The sequence below is a fragment of the Cyprinus carpio genome, chromosome A9 (genome assembly GCF_018340385.1).
Source record: "Cyprinus carpio isolate SPL01 chromosome A9, ASM1834038v1, whole genome shotgun sequence".
Lineage (NCBI taxonomy): Eukaryota > Metazoa > Chordata > Actinopteri > Cypriniformes > Cyprinidae > Cyprinus > Cyprinus carpio.
Window position 1 is genome coordinate 5,630,296 of NC_056580.1, and position 17,144 is coordinate 5,647,439.

At 39.0% G+C, this 17,144-nt stretch overlaps 1 protein-coding gene across 1 annotated transcript; it reads right to left on the reverse strand.

Annotated features, from left to right (window-relative positions):
- Window positions 1–936: 936 nt before the first annotated feature.
- On the reverse strand, window positions 937–15,482 carry LOC109096322 (interleukin-1 receptor type 2). The gene is made up of 10 exons (XM_042763258.1): window positions 15,006–15,482; window positions 11,917–11,992; window positions 9,830–10,079; window positions 7,654–7,819; window positions 7,390–7,567; window positions 7,233–7,301; window positions 7,061–7,126; window positions 6,271–6,406; window positions 4,309–4,442; window positions 937–2,544 (listed from the first exon to the last, which is right to left on the reverse strand). Exons 1-10 carry the CDS (start codon window positions 15,021–15,023, stop codon window positions 2,405–2,407), a joined length of 1,233 nt encoding a protein of 410 aa, XP_042619192.1. The 5' UTR covers window positions 15,024–15,482; the 3' UTR covers window positions 937–2,404.
- Between the last annotated feature and the right edge of the window lie 1,662 nt (window positions 15,483–17,144).

The following is a 17,144-nucleotide window of genomic DNA, read 5'->3' on the forward strand; positions in this document are numbered from 1 at the left end:
TCATTCTATCATTTTGAAAAGGTTATGAAAGCATTGAATAATTCCGATTGCTTAAATAAAATCATAAACAAATCCACAAGATATTCCTGTATTTTATCTTTCTCCGATAAAAATGCATAAAGCAAGCCAAGCCAACCCTTTTTAAAAGTGTTTATTTTTTTTAGTTTTCAAAAAATGGTCATAGTTACAGGGTTTCTATTGACAGCACAAACTGAGCACAAACAAGTGGCACTGGTTTAGAGAGACTTAGACTATGGGGTGGAGAGTGACGTCACTGCCCCAATCCTGTTTTTTATTTCTAAAAAGGGGAAACAAATACAAGGTTCATTTTAACAACACTAATCAAGCAACAAATGACTACAGTTTTGTGTGATTTTTTTATTTATTTTTTATTTATTTAATTTTTTTGCTGCACAAATCAGCACAAACGACTGGCATAGTTTTAGTGATCATTTCTTTTTATGGGGTGCCAAATTCGCGGAGGTCTATGTGAAAGACGTTTGAAACTAGGGGTTGCACCGACTAGTCGACTTTAATGCTCTTCCATGATGCTTTAAGCTTGACGTTGACTAGTTGCCGGTCCTATAGAGGGCACAAGAGTATAAGAAATCTCTGAAGGACTTCCACATTTACGCTGCGTTTCCAAACAGTTAAAATGACAAATAGCCTAAATGCATACTCTAAAAGCGCTCCACAAGACGTGTTATTATATATTACTGGATGCTCGAAATTGAACGGGAGCATGCAAGTTTTAAACAGCTTATAGTACAGCCACACATAGGCTACAGACAGTAGCGCGTACATTATAACTGTCCCAGCTATTTTAAACCAGGCCTGCTACAGAAGAATGAGGGGGGAATCAATCTTGCACTCTATCCTATCTACTGGATACTGTGTTAAGGGTATACATGAATCAACAAAAAACAAGAAAGAAAATTCTTTTCACAGCATATATTGAATTTTTTCATCATAAACAATTCATCATAAACACCAGACAAACAAACTAAACATTAAATAAATCACACAAAAGTAATGGTGTGAGTGGATGAGTGTGAAATGTCCCATAAAGATGTTGACGAATTATGGAGTTAATAAAGTGAGCAGTCTTGGCAATGGACAGTCTTATCTGTAAATGGTAGCAATTGATGAAAGGAAGTATTTGTCCTTCTGGTTGTAGTCCAGGAATCTTTGAATACAATCCTTGGGTAGTTGCTTTGTCCTATGCACCCAAGCAAACTAAATCCAGCACTCAAGGCAATATAAGTTCCATGTAATACAAAAATCCTAGCTGAGCAGCAAACAAAATGTTTCTCAAGCCAGGATTATTTAAGAGAACAGCCGACACCATGTGATTACTCCAACTGAAGCCCCTCTTACTCTGCTACTTCCTCTTTTATACATAAGGTTTAGGTGCTACTGGTGTCCCTTAGGGGATGGGATGAACATCACACTGACTATAAGGACAAGTAAATCATGTGACAGACAGTGACTGTTACAACATCACACGCAGATCACGATCACACAGAATCATTTAGTGTGGAAATGTATTGTCAACACTGTTCTGTGATTTCTCAAAAAAAATAGCATAGAAACTCAAAAGTTAAAGCATATATTTCTTAATATTATTCTTATAATCTTATAATCTTATTCTTAAAATTATACTATTCTCAAAAAGCTGACATTGTTGTGTACAAAACGCTTTGAAACAATATGTATTGTGAAAAACACCATTTACATTTATGCATTTAGCTGATGCTTTTATCCAAAGCAACTTACCCGGCATTTAGGCCATACATTTTTTTACCAGTATGTGTGTTCCCTGGGAATCGAACCCACAACCTTTTGCGGTGCTAACGCAACGCTCTACCACTGAGCCACAGGAACAATAAACTTGACTTGAATGATTGGAACTGAGGAAGAGTCATAGTATGTGTTATATGTCTGAAATAATGCGGAAAATTGCTGTAGATATAAAATAATGGCCAAATCAGATGTGTTGTTGTCTGCCAACATCTGATCAAATTTTCCATATTTTGTCATATAAGATTGTTTTCACAAAAAAAAGATGACAACTGAAGTCTGCACAGATGTTCTACTATTAGCCCGAAAAACAGAAGTTGTATGGATCCAAGCGCAGCTTTATTTTAAAGCAAAATACAAGGAACCAAGTCTTGTCAATATACAAATAGACCAGACCAAACAAGTGCTAAAAATACGGGCGTGTGTATGTGGGAGTAATGAAACACCCCAAACAAGAAACACCCGAAAACAATTAGAGAGGGAACTGTGAGGCAAGATCTACGAAAATAAAGTTCAAACAAAAGACCAATTCAACACAAAAGATCAAAGTAACTAAAACATGATGAAGATAGGTAGTGTTGAAGATGTAAAGTGGAAGCCATCTTCAAATGGTGCTGTCCTGTCGAGCCAGAACATAGTCCCTTGGTTTCTGTGGCCTTTGGCACAAATGATATGCAAAAACACACACCACTAGCATAAAACATGAGGATGCTGCAGCTCCCACCAACCACACAGACTCAGAGCCTGAAGAGAGGATGAGAAAGAAATTAAAGCAGACCAATTTCAATCTTTTAAAATTTTATCAATTTAAATTTATCATTTACAGGTTCTCAAATTTTTCTTTTTCAATTTTAATGTGCAAAACAGTACACTGTGAAAGATAGGGTAGGCCATTTTTTTCTAGAAACATTTTTGTTATACTGGTTGAAAGTCTCTTCACAATCAATAATGAAAGTGGTCTAACTAGGCCTAGGACCATAAAATGTTCTTGCAATCATTGTGTTCGGTCCAAATGCTATGATAGGATGTCCTGCCTGCCTGTCAGTCTATGTATTTGCTTCCCTCCATGCAGCCAATAGTGAGAGTTTGGGGTGTGGCTACTGTAGCAGGTAGTGAACATTACAGAAGTGAACGATAAATTGTTTATATTGTCACAAAATGTTAACCATACTATCGGTGCAGTTGTTAATGCAACTGTAAGACACAAAGATAATAGCATAAAGACATTAACATTATGATTTTCTGCATTGCTTTGAAGCAGTGTTCATTGCAAAAACACTGTTAATGCAGTGAGTGCATTTACATGCACGTTCTTGACCCAATTATGCTTAATAAGCCGACAAAGCACATGGTCATATAAACACATTAACTCATTTTCCTTTATCAGAGTGAGGTCATAAACAGTTTAAGCATAAACCGTTCATCACAGCTAGATTTATGCCTCCTACACTGATTTTACTCAGCATGTAAATGCATGAACCTGCTTTCTGTCAGTTTATGGAAGTGCTCATGTGTGAAATGTGACAAGAACACATCCTTACTGCGGATTTAAGCGCATCCAGACAGAGCATGCGTTTTGCAATAAGGGCGGAGGAAATAAACCACAAACTCTTTTTGACTCGAAGAATTATAAAAAAAAAAAAAGCAAAATATGCTCTCATCTCGTGCAGCAGAAGTAGAAGTGGTTCAGTCAAAATGCTGCATCTTCAGATGATTATATATCCTAGGTTTTTTCCTGACATGACAACCGACATAACAAATGAAACAAACTTACTTTAGGACATTAAATGCGTTCACACAATGTCGTAATTCTAAGAAGACAAAACATGACGTTCTACTCAGAGCTGTTCCAAGTCCTCAGACTCTGAATCATGTGTTTCTATGGCAACTCTATCAACGCCATAGTGTCCACATTCTTGCAGAACTTGTAATTACAAGTTGTAAGTGAGAATGTTCTGACAGCTACGACTTGGACCACCTGACCGCCACCAGATTCAGAGTCCAAGAACATGAAATGGCTCCAAGTAGAACATCACGTGTTGTTATATCAGAATTACGGTAATTACCACATAGTGTGAATGCAGCTAATATCCTACAGTGAGTGATATGTGGCTGTTCATGTGACTAAAGCTGAATGAGGTGGCCTGCTCATGTAGTCAGCATACGTTTGCACGAAATCGATTGTACTAAATACTGAAAAGGTTTTCCTTTGTGTTTTTGAAAGGTTTCACATACAGATGATAATATTGTCAAACGGATCCAAACTTGGCAATGCCACTTTACCAGTGCATAGACGCATTCCTATAGACTGACATCATAGCATGACAACAACATTATCTTTTCCAAAAACACACTTTGCACTTTGAAACCTGTGTTCTAAAGGTTCTAAAGATTTTAGTTGAAAATGGTGACATAAACACCCCTAAAACAGCTTTTATTTGGTTACTGATATAACTCATGTGAGTTCAAATTAGCACTAACTAGCCCCTCAGATCAACGGTTACCCACCTTCAAGTTTGATTTGAGTGACAACTTCCTGTTTCTGGTCTTCGTTCTGACATATGCACTTCAATTCTGTCCCATTGTCCTCTTCCAGAAGCTCAAGGATAACCAGCTGCACCTCCAGATGCTTGCCTGAGAGACTGAAAACACAAACTCTGTGTGATGTTAAATTCCACATAGTGCAGAGTATTGGATGAAAGTATTCTCCATTATTGTCAGGACTCTGGTCTCTCCAGTTTTTATCCTGTTCTTGCATTGTTTTTTGTTTGCCTTATTCCACATGACAGCCACACAGCTGATCACTCGTTTCTCTTTTGCCTGCTGTCTCCTACTGAACTCTTGTCTGGTTATGCCTTGACTTTTTGTCTTTGTTTTTTTCCGATCTGTGTGTGCTAGAGCTCTCTGCCCAATCCGTGTTGCCCTGTCTGAGGTTTGTCTGCCTGCTTGTACCTTCTTGTCTTCGGACTGCTCTGTCCGGTGCTTGGACCCTCTGCTCTCTTGCCTCAGCCAAGTCCCTTGGTTCTGGTTGTTGGTTCAGACTGTTCTCTGGTTGTCAACTTCCTGCCTGGGCCTCACCTTGCCCTTGGCTTTACTTTATGGCCTATCTGCCCTTTTCAGACTGCTTTCCTAGCTCTGACCTTTGGGTGGCCCCTGACCTTCCCTCCATCTCTACCAGTTCCTCCTCTGCCCCAGTACTCTGTGGACTGTTTTTGTGAGGGTGAGGGTGAAGGTGACGTGACATTCAGCCAAGTATGGTGACCCATACTCAGAATTTGTGCTCTGCATTTAACCCATCCGAAGTGCACACACACAGAGCAGTGAACACACACACACTGTGAACACACACCCGGAGCAGTGGGCAGCCATTTTTATGCTGCGGCGCCCGGGGAGCAGTTGGGGGTTCAGTGCCTTGCTCAAGGGCACCTAAGTCGTGGTATTGAGGGTGGAGAGAGCGCTGTACATTCACTCCCCCCACCCACCCACAATTCCTGCCAGCCCGAGACTCGAACTCACAACCCTTCGATTGGGAGTCCGACTCTTGGGAGTCCGACTCTCTAACCATTAGGCCACGACTTTGTGCTGCAAAGCCTGTTGGAGATCACTAAAAGTAATTTGAAAGTGTGTTAAAAGGCAAGAATTATATCAGACTGATGGACTGGCCATCTGTACATGGCATTTCCAGCGGCCTTACCAGCGTTCCCACGACCCTGCAGAAGACAAACGATTTGGGGAACAGACGGGATTCAAGACCGGACTCGAAGTATAAATGTTCCATGAACATTACAAGACCATGACCATAAAGATGTGGTCTCGTCTCATCAGGGTCATGGAGCATTCAGACTAGGCCTTGACTCGGACTTGCTGATAGTTCTTTGCTATTTTGTTTCTGGACTGTTGCACACTGATGACCAGACTTCATTCCTCACAAAGAAAAGCACATCTACACTGAATCATTCAGACCCTCTTCTGGTCTCTGTCTTGACTCAAACTAGCCTGGTCTCTGACTCAAATGACCATCCATCCATCCTCCAAACCTCGTGTCCTGTGTACTGTAGGGTCATGGGGATGCTGGAGCCTATCCCAGCATCTCGGGCCAAAGGCAGAGAATGGCCATGTGCACACCGGTCCATCTCAGGGATGACACACACTGACTGTCATACTCTCACTCACACCTAACCCTAACGACTAGTTTTCAGTGCACCTAACCTGCATGTCTTTGTGGGGATATATTGTTCTTCACCTTCTTCACAGACCACTGTATAGACGCTACAGCATAAAAGAATGAATCATTCTTTAGTTTTATCTTATGCGTAGCTGGTGCCCACGGACTCTCTTCTGCCTCACCATCGCTGTATTCTCACCTAAGTGTCTAGACCATTCGCTCATGTGCTATGGACTGTCGGCTGTCGCCTTTGACCTTTTTTCACACACAATTTTCAAATGGATCAATGCAGGCATCAAGGTTACCTCTTATCCGTCTGAAAAGCACGTCCACGCAGGTAAGAGTTTTCCACTGGCTGGTCATTAACCGTCCATGTCACATCTGTGGACTGAGCTCGCTGGTTTCCAACAGACACCAAGCACTGGATCACCAAACGAGCGCCTGCAAGTTCACAGCACTGTTAAACATCGGTGAGCAGCTGTCTGATAATCACTACGTAGCAGTAAGAAAACAAACACTGGCCTCATTCACTCACTGTGGGAAGGTTCTTACAGAGAATTAATGATTCAGTACTTAAAATCATATACCATTTTTAAATGAAAAGTTCAGTCCACATAGGTGAGAGATGAGCTTGTGCAGAAAGCCCTCTATGGAGAGTACTTGAATTCAATCAAATGTGAGCAATCAAAATGTATGTTTGCTTTATGACTATTTATTATTTACTTCTGGGAAATTAAAGTTCATGCTTAAGTCCTCCATCATACTGGACAAACCAAATCTGTTTACTGTCCTTCTATTTTTTAGGATTATAATAACATGTGAACTTCAGTGTTACTTCAGTGTCTTCTATATAGCCTATTTTTTCACTGTCCATTATTGTGCTGTAAACCTGTCCCTCAAAGTTGTGTCCAATCCAAATGAAACGGGCTGAGCTCCATTTCAAATTAAGTACAGTACAGTTTATTAGTATTACAGAAAACTGTCTTACTATAATATGGACAGTGTCATGCAATGTGTGACCTGCATCTAAATATATAATTTAAAAATCTGTCAATCATCCCCTGTAAATCAATAATGTTAGCAGTGTAGACTCACCTAAATGACTTTCAATGAAGGATCCGTTTGCAGGAAAGACGATGTAAGGGAATGAATGACTGGATGCTGTGAGAAAACATCAAATTACCAGGGAGTAGAATTCAAATGGTTATTTTAATCAGTTTTAGATCAATATGTTGGTTAAATACTGCTAAATATCTCTGATACTTGCATGTGAAAGCACTGAGACTGTTAGAGGTGACCGCTTCTGATCCTGGGACTGAAAAAGAAGAGATGTCAGCTGGAGTCATCATTTGCTCAGCTATCTGACAGGTTTAGGAGGAAAGAGAAGTATGACACAGGAAGCACAGCGTAGGGAATCTGTTTACCTGACACTTGAACTCTCCAGGTCCTGCTCACGTTATACTGGGTATTGTTGAAAAACACACTTAGCCTACAAGTGTAGAAGCCCTCATCTTTCACAGAGATGTTTTTGATGGACAGAATTATGCCTCTCTCGACTCTATACTGTCCTTTGCCGATAGGGAGAGCTGTGCTCTGAAAATCCTGTAAATGAAAACCTTTTAGAATCATTTTTGTCCTTTCGATTCAAATATTTATTTACACGTGTTCCACAATGTGCAGTGACCTACCTTGTACCACCTTGGATTCTCTGACCTTCTGAAGTATCTGAGATGTGGACAGACGATCTCAGTATCTTCTCCTGCGTGTGCGGTGTAGGGCATCACAGTCATGTTGGGCTCCTCTGTCTCGTAGATCATCACTGTAATACTCCCAGTGAGGCAGAAGCTGTCGCTCCTGAGGGAGAAATGCATTACTAACTCCATTTAGACCAGCATTCTAAAAACTTAATCAGTTCTAACACACATTTTAGTTGGTGCCTTTATTGGACTTTTCATAATATACACATTAAAAAAAAAAAAAAAAACCTTTTACTCTAATAAAATATAACATTTTGTTTGCAAGCCTGTGCAGCACAACTGCCTTCTCCAGGGTATAACATAATACAGATCTCTGATTCATATACATGTGAGAAAGTAGAGCAGATGTGTAAATGGCATACTTTGATTTTGTAATTTACTATTTATTAAAAACATTAGCCCTAGAGCATGATAAAAATTGTTGCATGCTCAAATTCTAGTGACTATTCTAGACAGTGCTAATGTTAGGGCTGGGTGATATACCTAAAATTTGATATCTCAGACTTTTTTGCATTTGCGTTTTCATTTGCTTAATTAAAATGATGATTTTCTTAAAATAGATAAATGAAATAAAACAAAATAAATGATCTCCAAAACTGCTTGCCACACTCACAATTAAATAATATGTTTCAAAAAAGCAATTAAAATCAGTCCCACTTTATATTAGGTGGCCTTAACTACTATGTACTTGGATTTAAATTAATCAATTGATACAATGCACTAACTGTGTACATACATGTTTTTACATTGTACTTATATTATTTTTAAATACCTGCATGCAATTACATCTGTAATTAATCTAATTTCATTTATAATTACACAGTTGACCCATCCCTTACATCTACCCATACGGCCAAACCTGTCCCTAACTTCACTCATATCCCACCTCAGCAGCAGCAAAAGTGTTTTGCAATACAATATGAACACAAGTACATTGCATTTATTTTTGTAAGTACATAGTGGTTAAGACCACTTAATCTAAAGTGTGACCTTAAAATCTGACATGAACTGTCCCATAAATGTTGTTTGTATGCTCAAAAGTTTTAAAAGGATTATATTTTATGCATAGCTCTAAAAACGTGTCTCAGGATGCTGACTTTTTCTGTGGCAACTAGAGCTTCTAATGGCAGCTGCAGTGAAGTGATGACTTTATTCATTAGTGATTGGCTCATTTATTTAGAAGGAAGGACTTATTCCTCCACATTTCATGTAGCACCTTCTCCCATTCATAGTAATGTGAGTGCACTGTCTTGGTATATCTGTAGTGCCCGCTTGGCCCCCATAAATTTGGAATTGTATCACACCAAACAATTTAGGGTATAATTTTTGTCCTGTGGGTGGCAGTAATGGAATAAAGTAATTCATTGTGCCATAACATTTATGTCAAGAGGAAATTACTGAAAAGCCAGAACACATGCAGAGACTGAGTGCTTCAGAGAGAAGGAGATTCACATATTCATCAGAGCCACACCAAAAAAAAAAAAAAAAAAAAAAAAATTTTTGGTAAACGTTAAAGATATTTAGATTTCAATATTTTATTTATATTGTCTGGTTTTGCCCTTCATCTATTGCTTGCCTTTTTATTAGGTGATATGGAGCAGTCCAAAGACAAAATCTGGAAATGAAACCTTCATTTGAGTTGAAATTGTTATAGCTCACTTCAAGAGATTGCAGTGAAAGACGACAAGGTGAAAAAACACTGAATGAATAATACTGAAAGTAGGTTAAGATTAAATTTAAAAGTGTGGCCCCTAGAAGCACAAGTGGCTCCTGACACGTTTATTATCTGCATTAATAACATCAAAACATTCATGAGATAAATAACTCATATAAATATAAACCATGCTTTTAGTGCAGAAGTGGTGTCAACTACATACTGGGTTCATACTGTATTTCATTCCAAAATCAAAAGGTAGAAAAAAGTTATTTACACATTTAACAATTTTTCTACCTTTGATTTTAGAGTGAAATTTATGAAATATTATCATTTCTATTTAGTCTACTGTAATATGGACTGTATATTAAAACGATCAATGTTATTTCAGTGGTAAAGTGTGTGTGTGAGTGAAAGCGGCTGACTGTAAGGCGTGGATCTGTGCGCTCTGACCTGAAGATGTAGCTGTATGTTCCAGAGTGTGAGGGGTGAGACGGGAGCAGCAGGATCCTGCGCTCGCTCAGCATCACTCCGTCAGTCCTCTCGCTCCTCAGACTGTGGTGATGGACCTGGAAGCTCGAGCTGTTGTCCACTCGCAGTCTCCTGTGATTCACCACATCTTCAAGAAAAGGGAATCTGATGATAACTGCTTCACCTTGAACTCGATAATCCGGGATCTCCGGACCCACAAGCACACAACTGTCTGAACCAACAACCACAAGAGCTTATTAATCAACAGACAATAGAGCGGTAGCACCATATCAATATCACAGTTTACAGACTCAGGACATTCAGATGTACATGTGCTTCACGCTTTCCTCTCAATAACAACACAGCAGTTGAGAAAGAATCTGATCATTCGGCTCTCCAGTCAAGTCACATCACGTTTATTAATATAGACATTCATTTATATAAGACTTTATACAACAACTTTACAGTATTAATCATGAAAAAGCACTTTCGATCACTTCCGATTATGATTATAACTTCAGTTTCTGTTATAAAGCAGCTCTCCAGGGTGTTCATGATATTACTCGCAGACTGAACAGAGGAGAAGGCCAATGCTAAGTTTGCTGTGGCCAGCTTTTTTGAGCTCCCAAAACCAACTTCATTTTAACCTGATTTTGTCTGAAATGATGTCACACCCGATCCTTCTTCAGTTTCGATACTTTTAGCAATGATTAGCATTGGGAGTGAAGTGGAACACATGATTCATCTCCTGTCAGATACTGAAGGGTGTAGCAGTTCTTTGTCCAGGCCGCTTGTAAGGTCACAGGGATGCTGGAGCCTGTCCTAGAGTCTCAGAGCTGGACAAATGGACAGGACACTTCACGCTCCATCTGCTCTCGGATCAGCACTCAAACTCATGACTGGCTGTTCAATGACACATAGTCCTAGTAGTCTGTGTCGGTTCTTGCTGTGTTGGCTTTCAGTAGGGCTGAGGAATGTTCAGTTCAGTACCAAAAGTTCATTCAATTTCAAGAGTGGCACTCTAATACTCATCTGATCCTGCTCCATCTCTGGATGTTTCTGCAGTCAGTGAGGCCAGCAGGGTCACTCTACTGTCAAAAACCACCATTCTTTGGATGAGACGTAAAAACAACTGAAGAATTTATTGCATTGATGTAACAAATTATTCATTTGCTGCCCCAAAAAAAGCAAATCCAAACATTGATTGTTCACATCAATCACTCAAATGAATCTTTTCAACAGAAATCGAGATGAAGATAATTAAAAATAAATAAATGAAATTAAATGAAGTACCATGGCATTCAAATTTTACAAATGATTTGCTGAATCGGTCTCTTCTTCATCTCTCAATCAAGTCTATTTGAAGGATTTAATATTAGACTTATATGCCTATTATTTTGTGAAACAATAAATCAGGGACAAATTTAATTTTTGATGATGTTACAATTTTACATTCTGTAAAAACTAATTTAAAAATGATTTCTTTGATCAGATGTTAATTTTAGAAAATATCATTTGTGCATCTAAATTGAATGAGGCTGAAAAAGACTGCAGATTTTTTTGTCATCATTGATTTGCTGATATTTTCATTGTAGCTATGATTTATGATCAGGGCAGCATTAGTCTTCACAGAACAAGCAGCTGCTGATGTTTGAAATGGCCAAACTGTACATTTTAATGACAAGCTGAAATAAGCTAGTTCTGTTTCTTCATGCAACATACTAAAATACAAGCAAAGTGTTGTGCTATGACAAAAAAAAATGCTCATCGAGGTAAATCAGACATTGCAGGTCACATTTGGTCAGTTAAGACGCACTACAAAAGCAACAGAATGCAATCACACGTTTTTAATAATATGTGTTAAAATAATCTACTGAAATCAGTCTTGAAGTCATTGATCATATAGGAGCAGTTGACATGAAATTTCAAGCAGTGAAATCCTGTATCATAATTATACATGCATTTTTATAACTCTGAAAAGAGAGGATGCGTGGAAAGCGGTCCTGTGCACGGACTTCATATATGGATATGGAATATTATTCTGTAGTGTTGCATAAACTCATGCTTACCCTTCATAGGCAGCGCAGAGGTCAGGAATAATCTCAGGGAAAACATGACAATACATGTGCTGAAATCAAAGAGACACTAGCAGGAAAGAGCAGACAACATGAGCATCAACACACTCTGCTCCCCCAAATACCCTAATATATAACAAATATATATACAAACCAGATTCCAAAAAAGTTGGGACACAGTACATATTGTGAGTAAAAAAAGGAATGGAATAATTTACAAATCTCATAAACTTATATTTTATTCCCAATAGAATATAGATAACATATCAAATGTTGAAAGTGACACATTTTGAAATGTCATGCCAAATATTGGCTCATTTTGGATTTCATGAGAGCTATACATTCCAAAAAAGGGACAGGTAGCAATAAGAGGCCGGAAAAGTTAAATGTACATATAAGGAACAGCTGGAGGACCAATTTGCAACTTATTAGGTCAATTGGCAACATGATTGGGTATAAAAAGAGCCTCTCAGAGTGGCAGTGTCTCTCAGAAGTCAAGATGGGCAGAGGATCACCAATTCCCCCAATGCTGCGGAATAAAATAGTGGAGCAATATCAGAAAGGAGTTTCTCAGAGAAAAATTGCAAAGAGTTTGAAGTTATCATCATCTACAGTGCATAATATCATCCAAAGATTCAGAGAATCTGGAACAATCAGGGGCGGACTGGCCAGCTGTGTGATCTGGAGAATCACAGAACGGCCGGTACTCCACCCGCCACGCACGCAGTCATCACCTGTTTTTTTCCCCAATAATCTGTTTCACACTCCAGTACTGTTGGTGGCAGCATTGCACCTTTAAGTTGGATGCCAGCTGCACTGGCCGTGGAGAAGAAGAAGTGGAAGAGTAGGAAGAAACCAACAGCAAAGACATTAGATAGAAGAAGCATAGAAACAAACAAACAATATGCATAACGCGCCCGCGGGAAAAAAATCGGAAAGAAAAGGGTGGGGCTGAGAAGGTGAGAGAATTTTTTTTTCGAAATTTAGATACTGAAGCCGCTAAATGTCGCAAACTAACTGAAATATTTAATAGCACAGCCAGCAGCAGCACCTCGCAGTTAAATATTAGCAGCAGTGAAGAAGTGAGCAGACAGCTATGCAGCAACATGCCCCCAGTGATGATGATGAGGGACAGAAAGATGAGCTGGTTCCACAGGCAGATCCAGGGCAAGTAGGTATGGAACATGAGAGGAGAAAGACAGTTACTTACTAGGGATGATGTTAGGAAGTGATATTCAGGGTTGCTACATTTTTAATGATTACAATAGTTAAAACAGCTAAACTTCAACATTTTAGCTGTAAAATGCCACATGCAGTAGCTAATATTAAGAAATATGTTGTGCTATTTACTTTTAAAAATGTTGGTAACGTTACAGTTAATGCTTACAAACTTTGAAGATTTTGAATACAGAAGTTACATTTGTAATGGTGTATTTTCATTTTGATGTGGTATTATTATTTGTGCAGTAAGACTAATTACTGCATAAATGAATTAAGATTATTAAGTAATAAATTCATTTTAAGACAGCATGGAATAGATTGTATAATATGCTGTTATAACAGCATATTATATAATCTATTCCATGTTATCTTGGAATAAAACCTGTATTCTTTTTTTAAATCCATTTCCATCATTTGTTTATTCGGGTTGAGCTTAGACCAAGAGCAGAGAAAGACACCCACTCCAGCTCAACATCTAGTCAACATCAGTGCTATTGCTATAATTTGGATGGTATAGTATCATGAGCCACAATTAAAATCTTGTGACACTCATGCCAGGTGTCATTGTTGTTGCATTTCCGCCTGCCGATTGCTTTGGGCAGGACCTAGTCAAAGTCCAGGGCCGTTTTTTTGTTCCATTCCGTCCCTGGTAACAATCTCTGTGCGTAAGGGTTAAGGCCGGAAAACCATACTGGATGCCCGTGATCTTCGGGCCCTTAGACGGCACTGCATCACATACAGGAATGCTACTGTAATGGAAATCACAACATGGGCTCAGGGATACTTCCAGAAAACATTGTGGGTGAACACAATCCACCGTGCCATTCACCGTCGCCGGCTAAAACTCTATAGGTCAAAAAAGAAGCCATATCTAAACATGATCCAGAAGCGCAGGCGTTTTCTCTGGGCCAAGGCTCTTTAAAATGGACTGTGGCAAAGTGAAAAACTGTTCTGTGGTCAGACGAATCAAAATTTGAAGGGCTTTTTGGAAAACTGGGACGCCATGTCATCCGGACTAAAGAGGACAAGGACAACCCAAGTTGTTATCAGCGCTCAGTTCAGAAGCCTGCATCTCTGATGGTATGGGGCTGCATGAGTGCGTGTGGCATGGGCAGCTTACACATCTGGAAAGGCTCCATCAATGCTGAAAGGTATATCCAAGTTCTAGAACAACATATGCTCCCATCCAGATGTCGTCTCTTTCAGGGAAGACCTTGCATTTTCCAACATGACAATGCCAGACCACATACTGCATCAATTACAACATCATGGCTGCGTAGAAGAAGGATCCGGGTACTGAAATGGCCAGCCTGCAGTCCGGATCTTTCACCCATAGAAAACATTTGGCGCATCATAAAGAGGAAGATGTGACAAAGAAGACCTAAGACAGTTGAGCAACTAGAAGCCTGTATTAGACAAGAATGGGACAAAATTCCTATTCCTAAACTTGAGCAACTTGTCTCCTCAGTCCCCAGACGTTTGCAGACTGTTATAAAAAGAAGAGGGGATGCCACACAGTGGTAAACATGGCCTTGTCCCAACTTTTTAAGATGTGTTGATGCCATGAAATTTAAAATCAACTTATTTTCCCTTAAAATTATACATTTTCTCAGTTTAAACATTTGATATGTACTCTATGTTGTATTCTGAATAAAATATTGAAATTTGAAACATCCACATCATTGCATTCTGTTTTTATCCACAATTTGTACAGTGTCCCAACTTTTTTGGAATCGGGTTTGTGTGTATATATATATATATATATATATATATATATATATATAACAAAAATGTATCAAGTATCCATTATGTATAGCAGAATAAAAACATTGTATATGGAATTTCAATGCACTGGCTCTCACCTGCCTACTGATGATCATGATGATGATGATGATGATGATGAGTGAATCTGTGAAGAGCTTGCTGACAGAAGTAGAGACCACGGGAAATGACCAGGGTTCAGCCGTTCTCTGTGTTTCTGTGTCTCTTATGGACAGGTCCCATCCCCAAAATACTTACTCATCAATACGTGGAAATTCCACATTTCCAAATCAGAGCGGTGCAGCTCACCTCTGAACCGCACAAGCAGAGAAACACACAGAGCTTTACGGAAACAGAATGGAGGAAACCTTCAACAGCGTAGACATGTTATGCTGAACTGTGCAGCTGGCTGTTAAACAGATTATACAGTCTGTATTTGACCGTATAGTCAGCTAGATTTCTGAATATTACACTAGACATTAAATCTGTGGTGGTTTGAGCACAAAGTGTAGCTGTTCTTCATGTGTTTGTGTGCTTTGTGTGATTGTCTGATGCAATCATGATGTTCTAAAACAAATGCCTGCGTTTGTACATTTTGGAAAAAAAGAGGAAACTGATGACACATCGGTAGTTCCTCTACAGACCTCTATGATATATATATATATATATATATATATATATATATATACACACACACACATATAAATATTTATACATACCAGAATTGTCTGTAACTTAAAATGTTGTTTCTTTATCTAAAAAGTCAAATTCAAACATACATTATAAAAACCAAATTCTAAATATAGTATACTATCTATCTATCTATCTATCTATTTATCTATCTGTAGTAGTAGTTCCTGTGTTCGCTTTAAAGGGGTCATAGGATGCCCATTTTCAACAAGTTGATATGATTCTTTAGGGTCTTAATGAAAAGTCTGTAACATAGTTTGGTTAAAATTTCCCAATGGTAGTGTAAAAAAACCACCTTTTTTTATGCTGTCAAAAACAGCTCTTTTCAGAGCACACCGTTTTGTAGCATGTTCCTTTAAATGTTAATGAGCACTGCTGACTCCGCCCCTCTCTTCCGAGCTGCTCTCTGAGGGACTGTTTACTTTAGCCACATTTATCGTGAAACTTGCTAATTAGCACATTATTAGGAAAGGCAATTTGCAAACATTCATTAAAAAAAACGTACACTCACTTCTTCTGGAGGTGAAGCTGGACCACAAATGATTCACGCGAATATAGACGCATTTATGTAGATCGGGGGCACATTCCCTTCAGAAACAAACATAGTCCACTGCATCTTCAGCGCTCAGATGTCAGGAGTAAATGATGACCTCTGTGTTCATTATTACATCCAACAACAGAACACCTCAATCGCTTAGGAGTCATTCTCGTCTACATCTGCTCCGGCGGTGAAACAATGCTGGACTGATGACAGCTCACTCAGTGCGGAGCTAAGGTGAGGCGCCAGTCCAGTCTGTGCTGAAACGCTACTGTCAATCAAACTATCGTGGGAGGGGCCTGTCTGTGTGACGTCACAAAGACAAGCATCTGAGATCGGCTTGATTTGAGAAGGGGGTAAAGATTTTAGTAGATTAAAAAACAAACACTGGGTGGATGCATATCATTATAGGGTGGTTGTGTACACACACATTTCTGTTCAAACTACTTGTAAAAGTGCATGTAGCATCATATGACCCCTTTAAGTAGCAGCTACATAAATCAGTCATGCTCAGTCATTTTTAACAGCAGCACTGCCTATTAAAGTTTATTCATTAACACACATGGCATTAGTCACAGGTGCTTATTTTCTGACGTTGTAACCTCACACGTAATATATTTTTGGGTACTCAAGCCATTTTTTCTCACTCTCTTATTAAGACAGAGATGAGATTGCATGTGCTGGGATTTCTTCCAAAAGAAAGGTCACTGTCTTCTTGCCTCATCTCTGTGGTTAGTTTCAACCACTAAATGCTCATGTTGTCATATTAGTCAGAGTTCATTGTCACTGTGCAGGACATTATTTGCTCCTTAATTCTGTCACTGTTAGATTATATCATGCTCTCTGCCAGATGTTTCTGTAAGTCTGGCTCTCTGCTATCCCTCCTCCCTTCGGTGTTCTCTCTCTCCTATGGATATCTTTGCTATTTTATAAGTACATGCGCAGATAGGTTTGTCTCCTCATGAGTTCAGATGGTGAAATAGTGGAGGGGGTCTAAAGTGCTCCAGGTTTT